We start from the raw sequence: 26,806 nt of genomic DNA, 5'->3' as shown, positions 1-26,806 counted from the left end.
GATGGACCCTCAACTGACTGAGCCACCCAGGTGCCCCAGAAAAATGGCTTTTTAAATCACATGTAAAAGCATGGGAAATTCCTCTGAGTTTTGGTAAGGCATGGTAAAAAGGAAACATTAAGAGTACATGCAAGGTATTTGTGATACATGTCTCGGCTGTAAAGATTACATTTCACATGAGGAAGAGGAAGGAGAGCTTTGAAAAACAGATTTGGGGATGTCACAAACTGCACGTAGTACAATGTCATTGAAGGATACTCACCAGACTTCTGACAGCCTGAAGCCCAGGAGAATCAAGGTCTTACTTTATCCTGTGTTGAATCTCACTGTTCTGTAAGGTGCTTACTGCCACTGAGCTTTGTTCTTTATTTTAATGCCTCCGTTTTCCTCCTCATATAAATAATAATTGTTCGTTTGTGAAAGTTTCCAAACCCAAGATAAGCAAATAGAAAATGCGAAACAGACAAATAAAATATCAAACAGGGAAAAAAAATGGTCACAGTGGAATATCATTTCAATCTATTACAGATACATGAGTTTTAGAATTTTGTAAAGTTAAGGGGTGCCTGGGTGGTTCCGTTGGTTGAGCGTCTGACTTCGGCTCAGGTCACGATCTCACGGTTTGTAGGTTTGAACTCCAAATTAGGCTCTGTGCTGACAGCTCGGATTCTGTGTCTCCCTCTCTCTCTGCCCCTCCCCTGCTCACGCTTTGTCTCTCAAAAATACATAAACGTTAAAAAATTTTTTTAAATATCTTTTGAGGTGCCTGGTGGCTCAGTTGGCTAAGCATCTGACTCTTGATTTCTGCTCAGGTCATGATCTCACGGTTCATGAGATCGAGCCCCGCCTCGGGGCTCAGTGTGAGCCTTCTTGGGATTCTCTCTCTTCGTCTCTCTCTACCCCTCCTCCCCTCAAAATAAGTAAGAACAAAAAACTTTAAATATCTTTTATTTGGAGCAGTATTTATGGCAAAAAAGAATCAAAGGAATGTTCTCATTGACCTAACAAGGCATCCCAGATAGTTTCTAGTTTGTTTAATGAACCTCTAGAAATAAATTTCTGCAAACATAGAGAAAAACATGTCTGAGGAAATGATTCTGTTCACTGACGAGGCTTTACAGAATGTTCTGAGTAGGCTTTATTCATTTTCTTTATCTGAATATAAGACATCTTATCACTTTAGGTATCAAAAGGACTTACAACTAAATAAGTTTGTTACATGGGGGTAGGACATAATTTCTCAGTTCTCACCCACACCCTTAATAGGTGTGGTCCGAGTAATATAACCTCTGCCTGGGTGGGAAATTCCAACTTCTGCTCGGATGAAATAAAAATAAACCAGATCAGAAAGGCATGGTGGGTGTGCCCAAGGGGTGAGGGTAGGAGAGAGTGTCCAGGGGAGGGCCAGGTGTTTGTGCATTTCCCACCAGAAGGGGGCGTCCTTTGTAACCTTTGGAGGCCCAAAGACAGAAGCAGCCAACAGGAGAGGTGAATCTGGAACCCAACAATGTCTTTGCCTTCGAACTTCTGCAGAGTTCTAGAAAGGATGGCTTGAGGTAACTAGAGGGAGAGAGTTTACTCACTCATTGAGCTGTTATTGGCAGAGCTTTGACTATCTGCTTTGACTATCTACACACTTTTTTTTTTATTTTTTTTTAATGTTTTTATTTATTTTTGAGACAGAGAGAGACAGAGCATGAACGGGGGAGGATGTTTTTTTTTTTTTTTTTTTTTTTTGAGAGACACTGCAAGTGGGGGAGGGGCAGAGAGAGAGGGAGACACAGAATCCGAAGCAGGCTCCAGACTCTGGGCTGTCAGCACAGAGCCCAATGGGGGGCTCGAACCCACGAACCATGAGATCATGACCTGAGCCAAAGTCAGACACTTAACCGACTGAGCCACCCAGGTGCCCCTCTAAAATTTTTTTTAATTTTTCGAGAGGGAGAGAGAGAGAGAGAGAGACAGAGCACGAGCTTTATTTTTCGAGAGGGAGAGGGAGAGAGAGAGAGACAGAGCACGAGCAGGGGAGGGGCAGAGAGAGAGGCACACACAGAATCTGAGGCAGGCTCCAGGCGCAGAGCTGTCAGCACAGAGCCCAATGGGGGACTCGAACCCACAAACTGTGAGATCATGACCTGAGCCAAAGTTGGACACTTAACCTACTGAGCCACCCAGGCACCCCGGAACACTTTTGTTACAAGTCAACTCTCCCCTGTAGGAGGGCTGGTAGACTTGATTTTCAGTACCCAGACTGGAGTCATGTGTTTACGTAAAATAAAGCATAGTCTGATACTCCAAGCATGGTTGGCCGACACCCTCCATGAAAGTCCAGATAGAAGATGTCTTTGGGGGCGCCTGGGTGGCTCAGTCGGTTGACCGACTGAGAAGGACAAACACTGCATGGTTCCACTTGAATGGGGTATCTAAAAGAGACCCAAGGAAGCAGAGTAGATTGGTGGTTTCTGAGGGTTGGGGGAAGGGCAAGGATGGCGTTACTGTTCCGGGGATATAAACTTCTGGTTACGCAGGACGAGTGAGTTCTAGGGCTGTGCTGTGCAACGTTGTGTCTACGGTTAACAACACTGTATTGTGCACTGAACACTTTGTTAAAGGTACAGGTGTCATCTTAAGTGTCCTTATCACAGTAATAAAAAGAAAGACATTCGCGGGGCGCCTGGGTGGCGCAGTCGGTGAAGCGTCCGACTTCAGCCAGGTCACGATCTCGCGGACCGTGAGTTCGAGCCCCGCATCGGGCTCTGGGCTGATGGCTCAGAGCCTGGAGCCTGTTTCCGATTCTGTGTCTCCCTCTCTCTCTGCCCCTCCCCCGTTCATGCTCTGTCTCTCTCTGTCCCAAAAATAAAATAAACGTTGAAAAAAAAAAATTAAAAAAAAAAAAAAAGAAAGACATTCGTAAGATCTAACTTCTGCCTTTTCCATCCCTGGCGAGTTATTCGAGAATACTCATCGGTTCCCTCGTCTATAGATGCTCCCCATTGTAGGTGCTGTTGTGGAAGTTTAAGAAATGGCACAAGATGATGGGGACAGCAGAAGTCAGATATTCAGATCAGGAGAGAGTGGCTCCTGTGGGAGAAGATTGCCCACAAAAGCCCGGCGGTTATATCATACAGGGGGATGTAATTAGTAGTGTCATCAGAAAATCCATCAGTCAGCAGCCGTCAGCAATGCCTGAAGGAAGATTGCTCACACCTGAGGTGGAGAGAACACGCCTAAATGGTTTCCCATCACCTCCAGAGTGTGGGCGATCAAGAGTCATGCCAGCCAATGGGGAAGGAGAGATTTTATGGCCAATCAAAGTTCAGGCACAGACTTTTAGTGTGGCTTCTTCCACAGCTGTTCTTTGATGGAGACCAGCCAGGAGGACCAGGGGCCAGATTGGGTGAGGACGTCTTCTCCTTGATCTTTCTTTTTTTCATCGTTTCCCCCTTTCAGCACTTAGTATAGATCTGGCGTGCATAAAGAACCAGGTAGAGGGGTACCAGAAATGCTCAAGCCCTGCCCCCTAGTTTTGGCAAGGATGTACCAATGTGACAGACCTTTTAGGTCACAGACAGGTTGTCTATCCCCCCCAACTCTAGGTGACAGAACGGGACTCTTCAGGCTGACCCGGGGCCCCCTGTATTTCTACAATGTAACCGGGGACATGGAGAATCAGAGAACCTCACGTATCAGATAACTAAGGAGAAAGGGGGAAAACACCAGAGAGCTATTTCTCAGACTCGGTTGGTCTGTCGGTTCTGACTTGTGAGATGCACATGACCTGGGGAGAGATATGAAAAACAGAATTTTAGCAAGGGGGGTTTATGAAAGAGGGAGGAAACTCTGGGTGCCCCAGAGTTTTATTTTATTTAAAAATTTTTTTTTCAACGTTTATTTATTTTTTGGAGGACAGAGAGAGACAGAGCATGAACGGGGGAGGGGCAGAAAGAGAGGGAGACACAGAATCAGAAACAGGCTCCAGGCTCTGAGCCATCAGCCCAGAGCCCGACGCGGGGCTCGAACTCACGGACCGCGAGATCGTGACCTGAGCCGAAGTCGGATGCTTAACCGACTGCGCCACCCAGGCGCCCCAAGTTTTATTTTATTTTATTTTATTTTATGTTTTTAATTTATTTTGAGAAAGAGAAAGCAAGCAGGGGCGGGGCAGAGAGAGGGAGAGAGAATCCCAAGCAGACTCTTGGGAGTCAGTGCAGAGCCTGACTCATCGCTTGATCTCAGGAACTGTGAGATCATGACCTGAGCCGAAATCAAGAGTCTGACATAGTCGTATGCTTAACCCGCTGAGCCACCCAGGTGCCCCAGCAGGATTATCAATAATTTTAAGCCACTCTCAACTGCAGATTTATCTCTGTAATCACATCATTCTCCCTCAGGTATGACTTAGTCCTTGTTTTTGAAGAATTTTTTTTCTCTCTGGAGATTTCCAAGTTCACAACCCCAGGGCAAGATGGCTGAATCCTTTTTTTCGGACTTTGGCTTATTGTGGTACCTGGAGGAGCTCAGAAAGGAAGAGTTCTGGAAATTTAAGGAACTCCTCAAGCGAGAACCTCTGCAACTTGAGCTCAAGCCAATCCCATGGACCGAGTTAAAGAAGGCTTCAAGAGAAGATGTAGCAAAGCTGTTGGGCAAACACTACCCAGGAAAGCAGGCATGGGAGCTGACACTGAACCTGTTTCTACAGATTGAGCGGCGTGACCTCTGGACAAAGGCTCAGGAAGAGATCAGAAGTAAGTGTAAGAGGATGAAGGGGGCAGGGACCCGTGGAAGAAGCTTGGTTCACTGGAACCTTGTGAGAATGAAGGGAATAGTATTAAATTAGTGGCTACTCTCCATCAGTTGAGAATGCATTGTGGGTCAAGGGAGCCTTGGAGGTCATGGAATTGTAAGGCAACTCTGGCCATGCGTGGGCCAGTGATGGTCTGTGGGCGGGTAGTGTCCTGTTCATCTAAGGGGTGTCTCCCCATTTTCCTGTCGGGAGCTGAGCCCGTGCTCCTACGAGGGATGCTCCGGGTCGGGTGTTCATCACCAGGTGTGCTGAGATAGAGTTGCATTATGGTAGTTGACTGTCCTTTTGAGTAGACCTGCTCCAGGGATGAGGCAGAATCCTAACAATAGGAAATAATCAGAGACAGCTTATGTCCCCAGCACTACAGTAAGTGCTACTGATGCCTAATATCTTTTTATTCCCACCACTATCCTGAGGTTTACAAATGGAGAAACCATGGTCCCAACAGCATTTCCTCATGTTAGATGACTTTTTCAGCAGGGACAGGTCTGACTTGACATCAGTTATTTTTTTTTAATTCTTTTTTATTTTTATTTGTTAACATTTATTCATTTTTGAGAGACAGGGAGAGACTTGAGAGACAGGGCGCGAGCAGGGGAGGGGCAGACAGAGAGGGAGACACAGAACCCGAAGCAGGCTCCAGGCTCCGAGCCGTCAGCACAGAGCCCGACGTGGGGCTTGAACTCATGAACCTCGAGATCATGACCTGAGCCAAAGTTGGACGCTTAACCGACTGAGCCACCCATGTGCCCCCAAATCAGTTAATTTTTTTTAAAAAATATAATTTGTCAAGTTGGTTTCCATACAACACTCAGTGCTCATCCCAACAGGTGCCCTCCTCAATGCCCTTCACCCACTTTCCCCTCTTCCCCACCAGCCCCCCCATCTACCCTTAGTTTGTTCTCTGTCTTTAAGAGTCTCTTATGGTTTGCCTCCCTCCCTCTCTGTAACTTCCCCCCCCCCTTTTCCTCCCCCATGGTCTTCTGTTAAGTTTCTCAGGATCCACATATGAGTGAAAACATGTGATATCTGTCTTTCTCTGACTTATTTCACTTAGCATAATACCCTTCAGTTCCATCCATGTTGCTGCAAATGGCATGATTTCATTCTTTCTCTTTGCCAAGTAGTATTCCATTGTATATATAAATCACATCTTTATCCATTCATCCGTTGATGGACATTTAGGCTCTTTCCATAATTTATAAAGAACTCACCAAACTCCACACCTGAAAAGCAAATAATCCAGTGAAGAAATGAGCAGAAGACATGAATAGACACTTTTCCAAATCAGTTATTTTTTGACTCATTGATGGCTCATTTACACCCTCTGCTGGAAGGATACTCTTTAAAAAAAAAAAAAAGAGAGAGAGAGACAAAATGTCAGACATTTTTAAAAAAAAGTATTTCTTAAAAAAAAATTTTTTTTTCAACGTTTATTTATTTTTGGGACAGAGAGAGACAGAGCATGAACGGGGGAGGGGCAGAGAGAGAGGGAGACACAGAATCAGAAACAGGCTCCAGGCTCTGAGCCACCAGCCCAGAGCCTGACGCGGGGCTCGAACTCACGAACCGCGAGATTGTGACCTGGCTGAAGTCGGACGCTTAACCGACTGTGCCACCCAGGCGCCCCAGTATTTCTTTTTTTAAAAAAGTTTATTTATTTATTTTGAGAGAGACTGAGACAGCACGCATGGAGAAGGGGCAGAGGGAGAGAGAGAATCCCAAGCAGATTTCGCATCATCAGTGCAGGGCCCCTCGTGGGACTTGAACTCACAAACCATGAAATCATGACCTGAAGCAAAACCAAGAATCAGTCGCTTAACTGAGCCACCCAGGTGCCTCCAGACAAGTCATTTTTTTTTTTTCATTTTTAAAAAATTTATTTTTTTTAAATTTACATCCAAGTTAGTTAACATATAGTGCAATAATGACTTCAGGAGTAGAATCCGTTGGTTCGCTACCTACATATAATACCCAGTGCTCATCACATCAAGTGCCCTCCTTTTTTTTTATTTTTAAATTAAAAAAAAATGTTTTTATTTGTTTTTGAAGGAGAGAGACAGAGCATGAGTGGGGGAGGAGCAGAGAGAGAGGGACACACAGAATTTGAAGCAGGCTCCAGGCTCTGATCTGTCAGCACAGAGACCGAGGCAGGGCTCGAACTCACAGACTGCAAGATCATAACCTGAGCTGAAGCCAGATGCTCATCCGACTGAGCCACCCAGGCGCCCCTCAAGTGCTCTCCTTAATGCCCATCGCTCAATTAGCCCATCTCCCCACTCACCCCTCCTCCAGCAACCTTCAGTTTGTTTTCTGTATTTAAGAGTCTCTTATGGTTTGTCCTCCTCCCTGTTTTTACATTATTTTTGCTTCCCTTCCCTTATGTTCATCTGTTGTATTTCTTTTAAAAAAAATTTTTTTTAACGTTTATTTATTTTTGAGACAGAGAGAGACAGAGCATGAATGGGGGAGGGTCACAGAGAGAGGGAGACACAGAATCTGAAACAGACTCCAGGCTCTGAGCGGTCAGCACAGAGCCCGACGCAGCGCTCGAACCCACGGACCGCGAGATCATGACCTGAGCTGAAGTCAGACGCTTAACCGACCGAGCCACCCAGGCGCCCCATCTGTTGTATTTCTTAAATCCCACATATGAGTGAAATCATATGATTTGTATCTTTCTCTGAGTGACTAATTTTGCTTAGCATAATCCACTTTACTTCCATCCATGTTTTTGCAAATGGCAAGATTTCATTCTTTTTGATTGCTGAATAATACTCCATTGTGTGTGTGTGTGTGTGTGTGTGTGTGTGTGTGTGTGTGTGTATACACACACACACACATATACACCACATTTTCTTTATCCATTCATCCATTGATGGACATTTGGGCTCTTTCCATACTTTGGCTATTGCCGGAAAAGTCATTTTTTTAAAATTTACCTTTGGGGCGCCTGGGTGGTGCAGTCGGTTAAGCGTCCGACTTCAGCCAGGTCACGATCTTGCGGTCCGTGAGTTCGAGCCCCGCGTCGGGCTCTGGGCTGATGGCTCAGAGCCTGGAGCCTGTTTCCGATTCTGTGTCTCCCTCTCTCTCTGCCCCTCCCCTGTTCATGCTCTGTCTCTCTCTGTCCCAAAAATAAATAAACGTTGAAAAAAAATTTTTTTTAAATTTACCTTTGATACAGTAACTCAAAGTTGCAGGATGCTTTGTCCAATTTTACATGTTATTCTCTCATTGATTTTTATCTACTTGTGGGAGTAGACTTCCTATTCTGGTAAGTAAGCCAAATTCAGATGGATTATAATAGTCCTAAAGTCTCATGATGCAAAGTAGTTGAACCAAGGCATGTCTCCTGGGTTGCGGACCCATCGCGCAGTGGCTGGACTGTCAATTGCTACGGCAATTCCTACGCAGCAAGCTGCTGTTGGGCCAGCGTGCCACATGTCCATAAATGTGGTCCGTGAGGACAGAATGAGCCCAGATGGATTTAGAAGATTCATTGCTCCCTGAATAACAGGAAATGAGATTTATGTTCACATTAGTTCTTCTTGTCCTTTGAGTCTCCCTGGGGGTGCGGAGGGAGGGTTTGGAGGTGGGCTCAGATAGATCTGAGACATAGTTGAGGAGCCTGGAGAGTCAGACATCCCGACCTTACCTAACACCCGTTGACAGCCCTGCCCTCTGCCCTCCAGGGACTGACACTAGCTTTATTACCCTGGCAAGTCTCCAGGGAGCGAGAGACATGTCTAAATTTCTCCAGAGGGGAAAGAAACATCCGTTTTTATTGTGAAAACATTTTTAATTATTATTTTTTAAAGTTTGTTCATTTTGAGAGAGAGAGAGAGCGCAAGCAGAGGGGGAGCAGAGAGGGGAGTGGGTGGAGAGAGAGAATCCCAAGCAGATTCTGCAATGTCAGTGCAGAGCCTGATATGGGGCTTGAACTCACTAACTGTGAGATCATGACCTGAGCCGAAATCAAGAGTCATATCCCTTCTTTTTTCTTTTCATGCAAAAAGGTGATTTTATTAAAGCATGGGGACATGACCCATGGGCAGGAAGAGCTGCACTATAAGTGTGTCGGGGGGGGGGGCACTGTTGATGGAGTCCGGGGAGATAAAGTCTAGGGGGAGTTTCCAAAGAGACTTTCACATGCTACAGACTTACTAGAGGCCTAGCTGTTGTCAAGCTAAGGTTGTTTTTCTCTCTAGCAAGGCATTAACATTGAGACAGTAGGGAGTTCCTGGACTTTAGGCTATGATGGGATTGCCTTTTTCTGGTAAACTGGTGGAGACTGTTATCAGTTTCACCATTTGTTTTTTGTCCTTTCTTGTTTTTGGGTAGCTGGGAGTGTCCAAGGAATATCACATATGTCCCACCTGGGGGAGGGCAGTGCTATCTTGTGTTTTCCCTCAGCCTGCTTTACACTCTCTCGACCTTTAAATCTTTAAGGTTGTTGAAGGTAGAAGCTCTCATCTTCCATAGCTTCTTCCTGCTGAGTAGGGGTGTAGAAAGAGTCGGATCCTTAACCGACTGAGCTACCCACATACCTTGAAACACCTGATTTTAGAAACAAATCTTCCTTTGCCCCAGAGAGAGGAAGGGCCGTCGCTACATTCCAAGAATGTTATCTAGTCCTACATCCTTGGACAAAGCCATCAGTGCCCTTTGCTTGGAAAACATGCAGAAGAACCTCCCCTACTGTGGTGTAGATTTCTCCCATGCAGGCTATGGTCCTTGACCACATGTGTCATTTTATCTAACCTCCTGTAATGTGTTGCCTTGAACATGGAAGGTACATCGTAAGGGTGGGTTGGAAGAATGATGATTCAGGGGTGAGTTTCTGAAATTCACCTGCAGTCAGCATGGCAGAACAGAAATAGCTTAGACCTTACGGTTTCAAATCAGACAGATGTGCGACAGGCACCTGACCCTAATCGTTATTCACTAGCGCAAATTAATCAAGAGACACATTCTGCCTCTCTGATTTTTTTGGGTAAAGTGGGAGTAGAACAAATCTCGATGGGTTGTTGACATGAAAGACATAGTAACCATAGTAACATTCTCAGCCCTGGTTCCTGGCAGACACTCAGTAAATGATAGTGGTTATGGGATTCTTCACTGGGGAGATTTTGAATGTGACTCTGAAGCATTCACACAATATATTGCCTTGTAGCTCTGAGATAGACCTCTGGTTTGGGCTAGGTGTTTACATGGACGTGATTTGAGATAGCTTATGGTCCTAATAAAAACTAAGTGAATTAGCCTGGCCATCCATGGACATACCGTAGTCTTCATACAGGTGGTCAAGTAAATCTCTAGGGATCATTCTGGGTGTCAAAGAATGAGTGCACTTTTTAAAAAAAATTTTTAACTGTCTGGTATTCTACCCCTGTCTACTCAGATAAACCAAACCCATACAGAAATCACATGAGAGAAAAATTCCGTCTCATATGGGAGAAAGAAACCTGCCTTCCAGTTCCCAGTGATTTCTATAAAGAAACCACAAAGAATGAGTATGAAACCCTGAAGGCTGCATATCCTGCCAGCCAGGCTGGAGAGCCCACACCCACGGTGGTCTTGCAAGGTCCAGAAGGGATTGGCAAAACCACCCTTTTGAGGAAAGCCGTACTGGAATGGGCAGAGGGCAACCTTTGGAAGGACAGATTCGCATTTATCTTCTTCCTCAATGGCTGTGAAATGAACGCCATTGCAGAGACCAGCTTAGTGGAGCTCATCTCCAGGGACTGGCCCCAGTCTTCAGAGCCGGTCGAGGACATTTTTTCCCAGCCAGAGAGAATCCTGTTCATCATGGATGGCTTTGAGGAACTCAAGTTTGATTTGGAGATTACGACTCAGCTGTGCGATGACCAGAAGCAGCGGAAGCCAATGCAGATTATCGTGAGGAGTTTGCTGCAGAGAAAAATGCTTCCAAAGTCTTCTCTGCTTGTCGCATTGGGAACAGTGGGCATGAGAAGATATTATTTCCTGTTGCAGCATCCAAAATACATAGTCCTCCCAGGATTCTCTCATCATGAAAGGAAGCTGTATTTCTACCATTTCTTCCGCGAGAGGAGCAAAGCCATGAAAGCCTTCAGTTTTGTGAGGGACAACGTCCCGCTCTGTATGTTCTGCCATAATCCTCTTGTATGCTGGCTGGTCTGTACTTGTATGAAATGGCAGCTGGAGAAAGGAAAAGACCTTGAGGTTGCGTCCGAAAGCACCACTTCTTTGTATGCATCCTTTTTAATTAACGTATTCAAGTCAAGAAATGAAAACTGTACCCCCAAGCAGAGCAGAGCCCGACTGAAAGGCCTGTGTACCTTGGCTGCAGAGGGAATATGGACGCGCACATTTGTGTTTCGCCACGGGGACCTCAGGAGGAGTGGGGTATCTGAGTCCGATACCTTGATGTGGGTGGGCATGAGACTCCTTCTCAGGAATGGCGACTGTTTTATCTTCATGCATTTGTGCATCCAAGAGTTTTGTGCCGCCATGTTCTATCTGCTCAGACAACCCGAGGACAATCCTGACCCGGCCATTGGAAGTGTGACCCAGCTTGTAACAGCAGGTGTGAGTCGGGTCCAGAGCCACTTGTCCCAGATGATAACATTCTTGTTTGGAGTTTCAACTGGAAAAATAACCAACATGCTAGAGACGTCCTTTGGTTTTCTCCTGTCCAAAGAGATAAGGCAGGAAATAACCCAATGCCTTAAAAGTTTAAGTCAATGTGACACCAGTCAGGTTGTGGTGAATTTCCAGGAATTGTTCAGCGGTTTGTTTGAGACCCATGAGAAAGAATTTGTAAGACAAGTGATGGATTTCTTCAAGGAAGTTGATATTTACATTGGTAACATTGAAGAATTGGTAATATCAGCATTCTGTATGAAACATTGCCAAAATTTGCAGAAACTTCACCTGTCTATAGAAAATGTCTTTTCAGATGACTCTGGATCCATCACAAAGTGAGTCCCTCTATTAATCACCCCTACCCCCACCCTACACACACCATACTTGTATCTTGTTTTAGTTCCCAATGGGTCCTCCTTGGATGTTTACATTTAAAAAACATGGCTTTTGCAATCAGAGACTTTTCACGGTTGCATTTTTGGTTTTTAGTTTTTAAATTGAGGTATAATTGACATATAACATTATATTAGTGTCAAGTGAACAACTTCATGATTCAGTATTTTTTTATTTTTATTTTTTTAAAGTTTATTTATTTACTGAGAGAGAGAGAGAGAGAGAGAGAGAGAGAGTTGGGGGCGGGAGGGCAGAGAGAGAGAGAGAGGGGGGCAGAGAGAATCCCAAGCAGGCTTTCACTGTCAGCACAGAGACCAACACGGGGCTCAAATGCATGAACTGCAACATCGTGACCAGAGCCTGAATCAAGAGTCAGATGCTTAACCAACTGAGCCACCCAGGCACCCCATAATTCAGTATTTTTTAAAAAACATTTTAAATGTTTATTTATTTTTGAGAGAGAGCACAAGCAGGGGAGGGGCAGAGAAAGAGGGTGACAGATATCCAAAACAGGCTCTGCACTGACAGCAGATAGTCTGACACAGGGCTCGAACTACAAACCACAAGATCATGACCTGAGCTGAAGTCAGACGCTTAACCCATTGAGCCATCAGGCGCCCCTCAGTAATTTTTTATGTTGCAAAATGATCACCTCAATATGTCTAGTTAACAGCTGTCACCACACATAGTTACAAAAATTTTTCTTGTGATGAGAACTTTTTAATTTTTAAATTTCTTATTTTTTAAACAATAAATAAAAAAAATATTTATCTATTTTTGAGAGAGAGAGCAAGAGTGAGAGCAGGGGAGGGACAGAGAGAGAGGGAGACACAGAATCTGAAGAAGGCTCCAGGCTCCAAGCTGTCAGCACAGAGCCTGATGTGGGGCTTGAACCCATGAACTCTGAGATCATAACCTGAGCTGAAGTTGGATGCTTAACTGACTGAGCCACCTAGGCACAACTTATTCTTATTTTTATTTTTTAAAGTTTATTTATTTTTGAGAGAAAGAGAGAGAGAGAGGAGAGAGAAAGAATCCCAAGCAGGTTCTGCACTGTCAGCACAAAGCCTGATGCGGGGCTTGGACTCCCCAACCTCGAGATCATGATCTGAGCTGAAACTAAGAGACGCTTAACCTACTGTGCCACCCAGGTGCCCTGAGAGCTACTTTTTAAAAGTGAACTCTACACCTCACATGGGGCTCAAACTCAGTCCCAAGGTCAAGAGTTGCATGCTCTATGGAATGAGCCAGCCAGGTGCCCCATGATGAGAACTTTTAAGATCTGCTCTCTTAGCAACTTCCAAAAATGTAATACAGTATTATTAAGTGTAGTCACACCCATGCTGTACATTACATCTCCATGACTTTATTTTGTACCTATATGTCCATATTTTTGGATGTAGTTTCCTGTTTTACTGATGGATCACCAAATCTCAACCTTCATTCATACAACAGTCAGGTATTGTTGCCTAAAACTGGAAGAAAAGGAGGCTGAATAAGACTGAATAGCTTGTCTAGGGTCACTTAGCTAAGTGGTTCAAATGGGGTTTGATTCCCATTGCTCTGGCCTCAGGGTCCTTTCCTTAGCCACTTGACCTGTTAGCTCAGCCAACCTGGCCTTCCCTCTCCTTGTTCAGGCCCAGGTGTCTTTTGGGGAGCTTTGGAGGCTCTGGGGATGGTGTTCTGCCTGTTTTGAGAATGTGTTGAGTTGCACTGAGCCACTGGAGAGTCATGGTCTTTGTTCTCCCACAGTGACGAGGAGAAGCTCTCCTTCTGGAAGGACCTTTGTTCTGTGTTCACGGCCAACAAGAACTTTCAGATGTTAGATCTGGACAATTGTATGTTTGATGAGCCCTCCCTGGAAATTCTCTGGAAAGCCCTGGCTCATCCTGTTTGTAAACTCCAAAAGTTCGGGTAGGTTGGATGTTGTCCTGTAAACAACTGAGTTTCGTCCTTTCTACTCTGGATTTTTTGGGAAATACCAATGCACAGAGCTGCAATCCAATGGCTCAAGAAAAATTTGGGGAGCACTTTCCTTGATACCAATATTTTATTGACAAGAAGCAACTGTGAGCAAACTGGGGGACTTTAGGATTGAACATGGTCAACAGGCTAGGTCCCCAGGCACTATAGGTCAGTTTCCACGCAAAAATGGGGAAGTGCTTTGTTTTCTGGGGTGGGTGGCCACCATTGGTTCCCTCTTCTTTTTTTAATGTTTATTTACTTTTGAGAGAGAGAGAGAGCGAGAGAGAGAGACCGTGAGTGGAGGGCGCAGAGAGAGAGAGGGAGACACAGAATTAATTACAAGAAGGCTCCAGGCTCTGAGCTGTCAGCACAGAGCCCGATCCGATGTGGGGCTTGAACTCATGGACAGCGAGATCATGACCTGAGCTGAAGTCAGACACTTAACCGACTGAGCCACCCAGGCGCCCCAAAACCTTAGTTTTTAAACGAATGGATCCTTTCCTTGGGAAACATGGTTCTTCTTGGAGAGTTAACTCAAATACGTGCATCCCCGTTGTATGTCAAGCTCCGGCCTGGACCTGTGGGTGCAAAGATGCACAAGCATCATGTCCCCATCCTGACGGTGCTTAGAATTTAATATGGGATGAGTTTGGTTCACTCCCTTCCAGTATGGACGGTGGTGTGTGGGCATGCAGGGACTAGCAAGAAAGGAGAGAACTGAGCAGCTGAGCCTCTGTGTTTGTCTGCTGTCTGAAAACCCCGGGTAGAGAGAATTTACAGGTGGCAGTAACGGGATATCTACAAACAGTGTTGTGAGCCTAAGCATAGTAGACAGGTGGGAGGAATTGTGTAAGACGTATCTTCCTTTGTGCTTGGACTCTGCTGCATGAGTTTCCACATTTTTTCTAGGTATAATTTTGCATCTTATGTTGGAAATGGCCCAGACTTCTTTGAGGCCATTCTTCACAACCCTTATCTGAAATGCCTGAACCTGCACGGCACTAGACTCTCCCTTGTGAACGTCAGGCAGCTGTGTGAAACGCTGAAGCACCCCGTGTGCATCGTGGAACAGCTGATGTGAGTCTTGGCTTGTCCGCACCCAGTGATGTTTCTTGTCCAGCATGGAATTTTCCATGGAATGTGCCCATTTCTTTCCTGCATCAGTCTTTTGTCTCTTACATGGTAAATTTTCCATCTCAGCCTCTCCAGACCTCAGAAGAGCGATCTTCAGACCTCTCAGAAGGCTTGTTACAGCTTTCCCTCCTTTGGTAGTCACTTGGATTACTTCTCGTGGACACCTTACCTTCCTCTTCTTGGTTCTGTCCTCAACCACCTGTGCCAAATCCATTTTTTTTCCCCTGAAGATATTCATAGACACTTAAAATGAGAAATCATATCAATGACCACAAGTGTACTTATGTGAATCTGGTAGGTGACAACATGGAAGCCAGAGGGAAAGCGATTTGCCTCAAATCATTTCTCCCTCTTGAAAATTATCTGGGATGCCCCTACCTACCATAGTTGGGTGGTTTCTAGACAGGATCAATCCATTTTTTTAGCAGAAAGAAAAAGGGGGGTGGAACTGAGAACCAACTCATTAAACCCACCTGGAGAATATGCTCTTCTCTCCCCTGCTTCAGAGTCTCTTCTTTGCTGGAAAAGTTGCAAATGTAATTGACAGATTCCCATACACTTGGTTAACTGTAACTTGGTTGAGATCCATTAGGAGAGAGAGGTGCATTCCGTGCATGAGTTGTTTGAACACACAGGCTTTCTGTAGATCCTTTTCCTCATTTGAACTCTTTCCATATCATGACTTTTTTTTTCTACTCGAGCTCTCTCTAGTGATGGGGAACTTAGAAAATTCCTGAGTATTTTGCTCCATTTCATGTTAGGCCATTTGCACAGGGTTTTAATATTCCACATTAGCATAAGAATTGGGGAACAGATCTAGGAAGCCAGGGGTCATTGGTAGACATTTACTGAGGGAAACTTTGCCTCTTTGGGGCAGACCAATTATAATCTTGACTTCAGTTTGGTATTAGGGGTGGGAGGTCCCCCAAATCAGGTTCCCCCCAGACCATTAGTTCTCAACAGAGGGCAGTTTTTTCTCTTAGGAAATGTCAGCATCTGGACATTTTTAATGGTCATCATTGCCTTGTGAGGATGCTACAGGCATGTAGTGGGTGGAGGTCAGGGGTGCTACTCTTAGCATCCAATAACATCCAGGACAGGTCCCACAACAAAGAATTTTCCAGTTCAAAATGTCAATAGTGCTGAGATGGAGAAAGCTGCCCTAGCCTATGATATGTCCTATTTTTTAAAAAATATTTTTTATTTTTAAGTCATCTCTACACCCACCAGGGGGCTTGAATTCACAACCCTGAGATCAACAATTGCATTCTCCACCAATTGAGCCAACCAGGTGCCCCCACAAGATGCTCTTTTCAGCTGCATTAAGGCTCAGACTAGGGCTTCTCAACCTTAGAACTATTGACGGATAATCAGATTTATTGAGCTCCAGATCATTCTTTGCTGTGGGGGTAGGGGCTGTCCACAACAATGTAGGATGTTGAACAGCATCCCTGGCCTCCATCTACTAGATGCTAGTAGCACCCCTCTCCCTAGTTGTGACAACCAACAATTTCTCCAGACACTGACAAATGTCCCCCTGGGGTAAAAACTCATGCCCCTGTTGAGAACCACTAGCTCTGATTTTTTTTTTTTTTTTAATTTACATCCAAATTAGTTAGCATATAGTACAACAACGATTTCAGGAGTAGATTCCTTAATGCCCCTTATCCATTTAGCCCATCCTCCCTCCCACAACCCCTCAGTAACCCTCTGTTTGTTCTCCATATTTGAGAGTCTCTTCTGTTTTGTCCCCCTCCCTCTTTCAGTATTATTTTTGCTTCCCTTCCCTTATGTTCATCTGTTCTGTGTCTTAAAGTCCTCATATGAGTGAATTCATATGATGTTTGTCTTTCTCTGACTAATTTCGCTTAGCATAATACCCTCCAGTTCCGTCCATGTAGTTGCAAATGGCAAGATTTCACTCTTATTGATTGCTGAGTAATATTCCATTGTATATATATACCACATCTTCTTTATCCATTCATCCATCGATGGACATTTGGACTCTTTCCATACTTTGGCTATTGTTGATGGTGTTGATAAAAACATTGGGGTGCGTGTGTCCCTCTGAAACAATATTCCTGTATCCCTTGGGTAAATACCTAGTAGTGCAATTCCTGGGTCATAGGGTAGTTCTATTTTTAATTTTTTGAGGAACCTCCATTCTGTTTTTCAGAGTGGCTGCACCAGTTTGCATTCCCTTGCATTCTCTTGCAAAAGAGATCCTCTTTCTCTGCATCCTCACCAACATCTGTTGTTGTCTGAGTTGTTAATGTTAGGCATTCTGACAGGTGTGAGGTGGTATCTCAATGCGATTTTGATTTGTATTTCCCTGATGATAAGTGATGTTGAGCAGTTTTTCATGTGTCGGTTGCCCATCTGGATGTCTTCTTTGGAGAAGTGTCTGTTCATGTCTTTTGTCCATTTCTTCACTGGATTATTTGTTTTTTGGGTGTTGAGTTTGATAAATTCTTTATAGATTTTGGATGCTAACCCTTTATCTGATATGTCATTTGCAAATATCTTCTCCCATTCCATTGGTTGCCTTTTAGTTTTGCTGATTGTTTCCAGATTTTTTTCCTAACTTCAGTGGAAAGCAATAGGGATAAATAAATAGAGTCATGTAATTACATTTGTGCTTTTATTTTTATTTTATTTAAAAAATTTTTTAAATACTTCTTTATTTTTGAGAGAGAGACACACAGAATTTGATTGGGGAGGGGCAGAGAGAGAGGGAGACACAGAATCTGAAGCAGCCTGTAGGCTCTGAGCTGTCAGCACAGGGCCCCATGTGGGGCTCAAACTCATGAACAGTGAGATCATGACCTGAGTCAAAGTTGGATCCTTAACCGACTGAGCCAAGCAGGGGTCCTGCCACATTTGTGCTTTTCAAGTCTGGAATGTAGATGGTGGATTTGCTGGTGTAAGACTGGAAGCTGGGATATGGTCCGTGGCCGCTCAAAGCCTGTGGTCACATCCTGCAACATGTGTCTCACATGCAGGTTGGGGAGGTGTGACATCACAGCAAAAGCTTGCGACGATATTGCCTCGGTCCTGGTCTGCAACAAGAAGCTGAAGCTTCTCTCTCTGGTGGAAAACCCTCTGAGGAATGAAGGCATGCTGATGCTGTGTGATGCCCTGAAGCACCCAGACTGTGCCCTGGAGACACTGCTGTGAGTCCATCTGGGGAAAGTGGGCTCTGGGGAGACTGTGGACATGTACCTGTGGACCCATCAATAGTGGAGGTAATCAACTGCTCACTGAGGGAGACTGCAGAACGCAGAGTCTATAGTCAGACCTGCCTCTCCATGCCTCAGTTGCCCTGTCAGTAAAATGGAGCTAGTACAACACCTCCTCCATAGCGGCACCATGAGGTTGAATTCGAGAGTTGGAGACCCACCCTTAGGTACCTCGTGTCTACTTGAGAGCCCAGTAAATCCTGGTTATTGTGAACAAGGACCATGCCTTAGATACAATTGGTGCTGGGGAGAGGGAGTGTGTAAACATCTAAGACAAAGCATTCATTTGGTCCGTTTTAGGGGCAAGGTTTGCACGTTCTAGGTTATTACTGGGGCCCTCCAGAGCTGCCATTTCTCTCATGCTGCAAATATGCACAGTGGAGTGCTTCCTCTGTGGTGGGCGGTTGGCCAGGGCAGCGGTAGAGTGGGACCTCTGTTTGCCCAGTGAGGCCACATGGGAAACTTAGTGTTAAATCAGGTGGAATGTCGTGGTGCTTCCACGTGGGGGCAGGTGCAAGAACGCCAAATCCGTGGGTGTGCATGAGCAACCCAGAAACAGCTGTGTTGTGTGTGCACACACATGCATGTATGTGTGCCCATAGGCCTGTGCATCACACACTCACACACACACACACACACACACACACACAGTGGCATCTAAGACAGGAAAGGGAAAGAATACTACCACTGAGACGACATTCTAGACTGTATAGGAAAATCAACAGTGAAATATGTTCCAGGAACATTAAACACTAAAACCAAACCATGAAAGAAAGAAAGAACCCCCTCCCCAACTTTGATCTATAAAGATTAGAATGAAAAACCATCGAGGGTACGAAAGAAATGACATATTGGAAGGTGGAAAGATTTGGCTATGAAATAAGTGGCTGATGTTATACAATGAATAGAATTAACATGTACTTGATGACCAGCAATTAAAATGGGCTGTATTTTTCTTTCTTAAAAAAAATTTTTTTTAATGTTTATTTATTCTCGAGAGAGAGACAGAGACAGAGTGTGAGTGGGGGAGGGGCAGAGAGAGAGGGAGACACAGAATCTGAAGTAGGCTCCAGGCCCTGAGCTATCGGCGCAGAGCCCAATGCAGGGCTCGAACTCACAAACTGTGAGGTCATGACCTGAGCCGAAGTCCGATGCTTAACAGACCGAGCCACCCAGGTGCCTCTCAAATGGGCTGTATTTTTCTAAAGGGTTCTTCAAGATCCATCACTTAACATGTTTTTTTTTTTGTTTATTTGTTTGTTTTTACACCATAATCAGTATTCCTTAAAAATAGGTGGAATTTGGGCCATCTGGGTGGCTCATTTGATTGAGCATCTGACTTTTGATCTCAGCTCTGGTCTTGATCTCAGGGTTGTGAGTTCAGGCCCTGTGCTGGGCTCCATGCTGAGTGTGAAGCCTATTTAAGAAAGAAAAAGTGGAAGTTAAGAAACAAAGCAAACAAACAAATGAATGAAAAAAGAGAGAAAATGCCAGACTCTTAAAAAAATATTGGTTTATTTTTGAGAAAGAGTGAGAGCATGCACACAAGTGAGTAGAGAAGGGGCAGAGAGAGAGGGAGACACAGAATCCAAAGCAGGCTCCAGGCTCCGAGCTGTTAGCACAGAGCCCGACAGAGCGCTTGAACTCACAAACCATGAATTTACGACCTGAGCCAAGGTTGGACGCTTAACTGAGCCACCCAGGTGCCCCCAGATTCTTAAATACTGAGAACAAATTGATGGTTGCCAGGAGGGAGGTAGGTGGCGGGATTGGTGAAATAATGAATTACGTGATGGGGATGAAGAATACATTTATCGTGATGCTCACTGAGTAATTAATATACAGAATTGTTGAATCATTTTCTTGTACATCTGAGGCTATTATAACCCTGTATGTTAATTATACTTCAATAAAAAAAACTTTTTTAATGAAAGACTGCTGAACATGTACAAATGTCACTAGTAATTTTAAAAGTAAAAATGTTCAGCAAAATAATGCTCTTTATAACGAATGCTCAAAAATTTAAAATATATTCCACTTGGCCAGGATTCTGCCAAATGGACAAATTTATACAATGATTGGGAGTATTAATTTGTTGAGTTTTTTTTGCAAAGTATGTTAGCAAATAAAGTGAAATGAAAAGTCTTAATAGTAAGCCTTAAAAAAGCATTAAAAAAAATTTGAGGCAAGGTAGTAATTCAATATAACTTAAAATGGCAGAAAGTATAAAGAATACAAGTGGAGATATTTAGGAAATATATACAGTAGTGAAGCCACTGGAGATTATCTTATGCAACCATTAACGTATTAATGAATTTTCAAAATACGTATCAGTGAAGTTTCAAAATTCAAAATACTTATTTCATTGAAAAAAGTATGAAGTACGTGCCATTGGCTGATCTTAAACACGAGAAGATGGGAAGAGAAATCCATCATAGATGAGCAGTGTTTGTTTGTCAGAGACTTGTGCTTGCTTCCTGCCAGAGGTCGTGCTCAGGGGTCCCCTGAAGCCCAGGCAAACAACCAGAGTGAGTGAGGGGCTGGGTGGAGGTGCTGGTGAGTTGGACAGTGCCTGCCCCTGCCACATGGGAGTTTCTGTTCCCCGCCGTGTGTCTTTTGCTGCGTGACCACCTGCCACGGAATTTCAGGTAGCTGGCTTGTCTGTGGGAGGTAGAGGTAGGAAATTCCATGTGAAATCTCTTGGTTCTTACATGTTGACCGCTAATTAAAAACAAAACAAAACATGTCAAACATAATATCAACTAAATTCACTACATCCAGGGGTAACATTCACTCGTGAGCTGCTGGTGTCTTACGCTTCCCGCTGCTTTCCAAATTTCCAACAGTGGGTATAACCAGAGAAATCATGTTAAATACGATGTCATCCAGCACATTCCACCACATGATAAGCACAACAAGTCCCTAGAAGGGATGACTTTGGCTAAGGTCACCTAGCCGGTGGTGACCTGACCTGAAGCTGGAATCTGAGATTCTGTTGTCCAGTTTGGGACGTCCTATTCCAGATCCCACATTCTTGCTTCTGTGTTTGTGCAGCTGTCGGGTGTTCTAATTCTCTTACTTTTCTTTTTTTTTTTTTATTTATTTTTTATTTTTTTTTATAAATTTTTTTCAACGTTTTTATTTTATTTTTGGGACAGAGAGAGACAGAGCATGAACGGGGGAGGGGCAGAGAGAGAGGGAGACACAGAATCGGAAACAGGCTCCAGGCTCTGAGCCATCAGCCCAGAGCCTGACGTGGGGCTCGAACTCCCGGACCGCGAGATCGTGACCTGGCTGAAGTCGGGCGCTTAACCGACTGCGCCACCCAGGCGCCCCTCTCTTACTTTTCTCAAGTGACTCTGGAGTATAAGGAATAACTTGCTTGTGGCTTCATGAAAAGGTTACCAGTTGGAGCCTGAGCGGGTTGACAAGTTGAATGTGTGTGTGTGTGTGTGTGTGTGTGTGTGTGTGTGTGTCTTTGCAGGCTGATGTGCTGTGGCCTCACCTCTGTGGCCTGCGACTACCTCTCCCAAGCCCTTGTGTGCAACACATCCCTGTCTGTGCTCGATCTGGAGTCAAATCTCCTGGAAGATAGTGGAGTGGCATCTCTTTGTGAGGCACTGAAGCATCCAAATTGCAACATCGAGCAGCTGTGGTAGGTCTGGCTATGATTTGCATGAATGTCAGAGTATCCTTTTTGGATATCAGCACCCTGAAAAGGAAACAGGAAGGGGCAACATCACGGGGTCTGCTGAAAAAAGCAAGGCCCTGCCTGATACCTGCAGGGGTGTCCAGTGGTCCTCACGTGTGTCTTGACCAAAGAGCTTGACAGGTCTTGGGTAGGACACACTGCTGTGGAGTTGGGTCTCTGGCCTCAGGAAGGCCAGAAATGGAATCCCCTGTGCCTTAGGCTAGCCAATGAACATGTGAGGATGCCTCACCTCTCCTCCAGTGTGACATGAGGATAATTATGTTTCCCATGTCAAAGAATTGAGGTGACCAGCGGGAATAGTGCACATAAAGAACTATTACCAATGACTTACCCAAAATAAACAATCGATAAATGATGGCAGGCATAGCATTATTGCTTCTACTGGGCACTGGAAACTCTTCTGGGTAGATAAGATGATGAATTAGTTAACGAAACACTCTAATATCTCTGTTTCCATGGAAGCCAATTTTATGGGGTCTCTCTCTCTCTCTCTCTCACACACACACACACACGCACACACATGAGTGTGGGCTGCAAGTATGTGTGTGTATATCATGGTTTATCAATCTTAGCACTATGACATTTGACCTGCATCATTCTTTATTGTGGGGACCAGCTGTCCTGTAGGATCTTTTATAGGATGTTTAGCACCATCTCTGGCTTCTACCCACTAGATGCTGTTATACCCTCTTTCCCAGTATGGCAGACCAACATTGTTTGTGGACATTGCCCAAAGTCCCCTGGGGCAGGAGGGAGGGACAAAAATCATTCCTGCTTCAGAACCACAGAAACACATACACACATATATCAGACAGATACATACATACATACACACACACACATATAACATATGTATGTCTAGGTATGTCCATACATGTGTATGTGTCCATACAGACTTATGAATATATGCATACATTATATAAGACTTATGAACATATGTATACATATGTTGTGGGTGATAAATACTGTGGAGAGCTTGGAGGTAGGACAGAGACTGGGGACATGATGCTATATAAAATAGTGATAAAGGTCCTCACCAAAGGTGATGTTAGTGCAGGGAGTTGAAGGCAGTGAGGGAGTAACCCCACTGATACTTGGGCAGGAGCATTCAACCAGCAAGAACAGGTACAGAGGCCCTGGGAGAGCAGAGACAGGCAGCAGAATCACAGCCCAGCATGTTGGGCAGGAAGGCGGAGGAAACATCACCATCGTCATCTCAGAAATACTCGGGGACATCTTCCTTCATATGCATAATTGAAAATAAGCTAAGCTGTGCAAAATGGGACCTCATGATTGTATCTCGTGGTGTGTATTTTCTCCCCAGGTTGTCAGATTGTTACCTTACTCCTCTTTGTTGCAAGCACCTCTCTGCTGTTCTTGTTTGCAATGAAAAACTAAAGACCCTGAAACTAGGGAGCAATGACATACAAGACACCGGAGTCAAGGAATTATGTGAAGCTCTGAAGCATCCGAACTGTAAAGTAGAGACTCTTGGGTGAGCGTCACTGATTATCTTTATGAGAAGTCTTGCCCATTTCAAGAATAAGAAAGGCTGGAGGATTAGTGGTACTTAGGGGAAGCAGGTTTAAAACCATGTGTGTCTGGAATGATCTGATTAGCAAAATGCCATACTGTGAAGCCAGGGCTTACTCAACTTTGGCTCTATTGACATTTGGGACTGAGTAGTTCTTTGCTGTGGTGGGGAAGGGGCTGTCCTGTTCACTGTATGATGTTCAGCTGTATCCCTGGCTTCTTTCTACCTGAGAGATGCCAGCAGCACTGTCCAGGTGTGTCAGATGTCTTCACATGTTGCCACATGTCCCCCAGGGGATACAATGGCCCTGGTTGAGAACCAGTGGTCTAGACTCTAAAGTTTCCTGCTCAGAGGCGTGGTATTGGCATCTCACAGTGGTGTGCCTTCTGGCCTGCCAAAGCTGCTGTGTTTCCCTGTTGCAGGCTGGAAATATGTCACCTCACCACTGCCTGTTGTGAGGCCCTGGCCTCGGCCCTCACTGGCTGCAAATCACTGAGGAACCTGAACCTGGACTGGATTAGCTTGGACCATGATGGGGCAGTAGTGCTTTGTGAGGCCATGTGCCACCTGGACTGCACCCTGCAGCGGCTTGGGTGAGTGGACGCCATTTCCCTTGTTGGTGAGACACCTCAGAGTGAGTGAGGTTAGTCTACGGTAGGTTTTTCTCACTCTTGGCATGACTGACATTTGGGTTGGAGGACTCTTTGCTATGGGGGTATCCTGTGCATTGCAGGATGTTAAGCAGTGTCTCTGGCCTCTTCCTGCCCATTACGTGCCCGTCACCTTTCTCTGGTCATGATGATAAAAAGTGGATGGGGCGCCTGGGTGGCGCAGCCGGTTAAGCGTCCGACTTCAGCCAGGTCACGATCTCGCGGTCCGCGAGTTCGAGCCCCGCGTCGGGCTCTGGGCTGATGGCTCAGAGCCTGGAGCCTGTTTCGGATTCTGTGTCTCCCTCTCTCTCTGCCCCTCCCCCGTTCATGCTCTGTCTCTCTCTGTCCCAAAAATAAATAAACGTTGAAAAAAAAAAAATTAAAAAAAAAAAAAAAAGTGGAAACGTTGAGGTTGCTGAGAGCCAAGATTTTAATTGTTCTCACCACAAAAAAGGAAATTATAATAATGTGACATGATGGATGTTGCTAACGCTAAGTTGGCAATATATAGATGGATCAAACCAACGTTGTACATTTTAAGCTTATCCAATGTTATGTATCCATCGTATCTCAATAAAATAATAATAATTTGAAAACTAATAATTAATGAAAAAAGAATAGCTATGACATCCGTTCCCTGAAGTAAAACACAAATGTCTCCTGACCTTGTCACATGTCCTCTGAGAGGCAAAATTGCCCAGGTAAGAACTGCCACCTTCCTATAAACACCATCTCCTGCCTTGTATTGCCCGTAAAGATGTAACCTCATCGTGGACATGACAGATGGGTCTATAAAGGGCTAAGCAGTTTTGACCCAGAAGCACTTTCCTAGAAGAGTAGCAGTCAGTGTTATTCTGAACATGATATTTGCATGTACAGTGTATGTATTTGGCTTCTGTAGAATGAATATTTGGGTGCCCTCCATATGCCAGGCCCCTGGATGATATGCTGATGAGGAACAGAATGATTCGCAACCCCGTTCTGCACATTCCTACCCTTTCTCCACTCATTCACAATGATTTTCCCAGTCACTTCTAGGAAAGAATGGATTGGGAAGCAGCACTGGGATGTAGAGAGGCAAACGATGATGCATGAAGTCAAGAAAATGTGGTTTCCATTTTCCCAGGCTGGACAAATCTGCGTTTGATGAGGAGACTCAGATGCTACTGACCACTGTGGAAGAGAAAAATCCCCACCTGACCATTTCCCACCAACTTTGGGTCAACGAAGAGTACAGGGTCAGGGGTGTGCTCTCTTGATGGGGAACACCTCAAGTAAATGTCTCACAAAGGCTTCTCCTTAGTCACAGTGGGTGTTCTCATCCTGACATACCCTGTCCTATAAACTGTAATTCAGGGCTGTGGGGGCTGTGATTTCAGACCGGTCCCTTTACAGCGTCCTAGCGATGTGACAGTGGAATGTGACTTAGTTTATAAGTGTCAACTGTGCCTAAGTCCCCACCCCTATCTTTAAAATTCCCACCCTCCCTTGCAGTATTTAGAGGAATACATTAAATGGATAAACACTTTGGAAAGCATGACTTTATTTTCTTAGTGGGTGTCTTGGGATGGAGGTAAGCGCTTGGATTTGGAGGAACCATAATCCTCTGACAATTTTGACTTAGAAGTGATGGTAGAATGTGTCTATAGATTTTAGGTTTTATTTGCTGTCCCTACATCCAGCATCCACCCAAACTTTCCATTTTTAGTTTGTACAAATTGAGACTTGATCAGTTTTGTGGTCAAATAATAAAAATACATTTCCAAATCTCGACTTATCTTTTATTTTTATTGTTTCAAATATTTCTTTATTTTTTGGGAGAGTGCAAGCAGGGGAAGGGCAGAGAGGGGAACAGAGGATCTGAAGCGGGCTCTGTGCTGACAGGTTGACAACAGCAGGCCTGATGTGGGGCTTGAACTCATGAACTGTGAGATCATGACCTGAGTTGAGGTTGGATGCTCAACTGACTGAGCCACTCAGGTGCCCCTCTACATATCCTTTAGAATATGCTACTCCAACAGCTTTTTAAAAAAAAATTCAGTATTCTTCAGGCGCCTGGGTGACTCAGTTTGTTAATCTGACTCTTGATTTTAGCTCAGGTCATGATCTCACGGTTCATGAGATCTAGCCCTGTGTCAGGCTCTGCACTGACAGTGTGGAACCTGATTGGGATTCTCTCTCTCCCTCTCTCTCTCTGACCCTCTCCCTCCCTCTCAAAGTAAATAATAAACATAAAAGAAAATTCAGTATTCTTTTTTTCACTTGCATCTACAGACTTTAATTCAATGTTTTCTTTTTCAAATATACATAAACACATTGCTTAATTAAATATGGCCTGGTTTTCTGTTGCCTCTACTATAAATTATTCATGCCTTATTGACCCTATATAGAACTCAATTTTGGTTGAATATTAAAAATTTATTTATTTTTAATTTTTTTCAAATTTATTAAAAAAATTTTTTTTCATTTATTTATTTTTGAGAGAGCGAGACAGAGCACAAGCAAGGGGGGGGTGCAGAGAGAGAAGGAGACACAGAATCTGAAGCAGGCTTCAGGCTCTGAGCAAGTGTTCAGCACAGAGCCCGACACGGGGCCTGAACCCACAAACTGCAAGATCATGACGTGAGCCGAAGTCGGTCACTTAACTGAGCCACACAGGTGCCCCTAAAATTTATTTATTATTTAATTTACATCCAAGTTAGTTTGTATATGGTGCAACAATGATTTCAGGAGTAGATGCCACTTACC

General features: G+C 44.5%; 1 protein-coding gene across 1 annotated transcript; it reads left to right on the top strand.

The window, feature by feature from the left end:
* The first annotated feature begins 4,248 nt into the window (after positions 1–4,248).
* Positions 4,249–25,825, top strand: NLRP9 (NLR family pyrin domain containing 9). Its single transcript, XM_045441386.1, has 9 exons — positions 4,249–4,745; positions 10,206–11,766; positions 13,577–13,738; positions 14,699–14,866; positions 17,926–18,096; positions 21,647–21,817; positions 23,199–23,369; positions 23,831–24,001; positions 25,185–25,825. The coding sequence occupies exons 1-9, from the start codon at positions 4,466–4,468 to the stop codon at positions 25,315–25,317; spliced, it is 2,988 nt and encodes a 995-aa protein (XP_045297342.1). The 5' UTR covers positions 4,249–4,465; the 3' UTR covers positions 25,318–25,825.
* Positions 25,826–26,806: the final 981 nt, after the last annotated feature.

The sequence above is a fragment of the Leopardus geoffroyi genome, chromosome E2 (genome assembly GCF_018350155.1).
Source record: "Leopardus geoffroyi isolate Oge1 chromosome E2, O.geoffroyi_Oge1_pat1.0, whole genome shotgun sequence".
NCBI lineage: Eukaryota > Metazoa > Chordata > Mammalia > Carnivora > Felidae > Leopardus > Leopardus geoffroyi.
Note: the sequence above shows the minus strand (reverse complement) of the source record. Positions and strands in the feature narration are given on the sequence as shown.

Coding starts and splice junctions, on each gene's coding strand:
- NLRP9 (XM_045441386.1), top strand. CDS start 4,466: ATGGCTGAATCCTTTTTTTCGGACTTTGGCTTATTGTGGTACCTGGAG. Junction 4,746..10,205: donor GGCTCAGGAAGAGATCAGAA/GTAAGTGTAAGA, acceptor CTGTCTACTCAG/ATAAACCAAACCCATACAGA. Junction 14,867..17,925: donor TGCATCGTGGAACAGCTGAT/GTGAGTCTTGGC, acceptor TCTCACATGCAG/GTTGGGGAGGTGTGACATCA.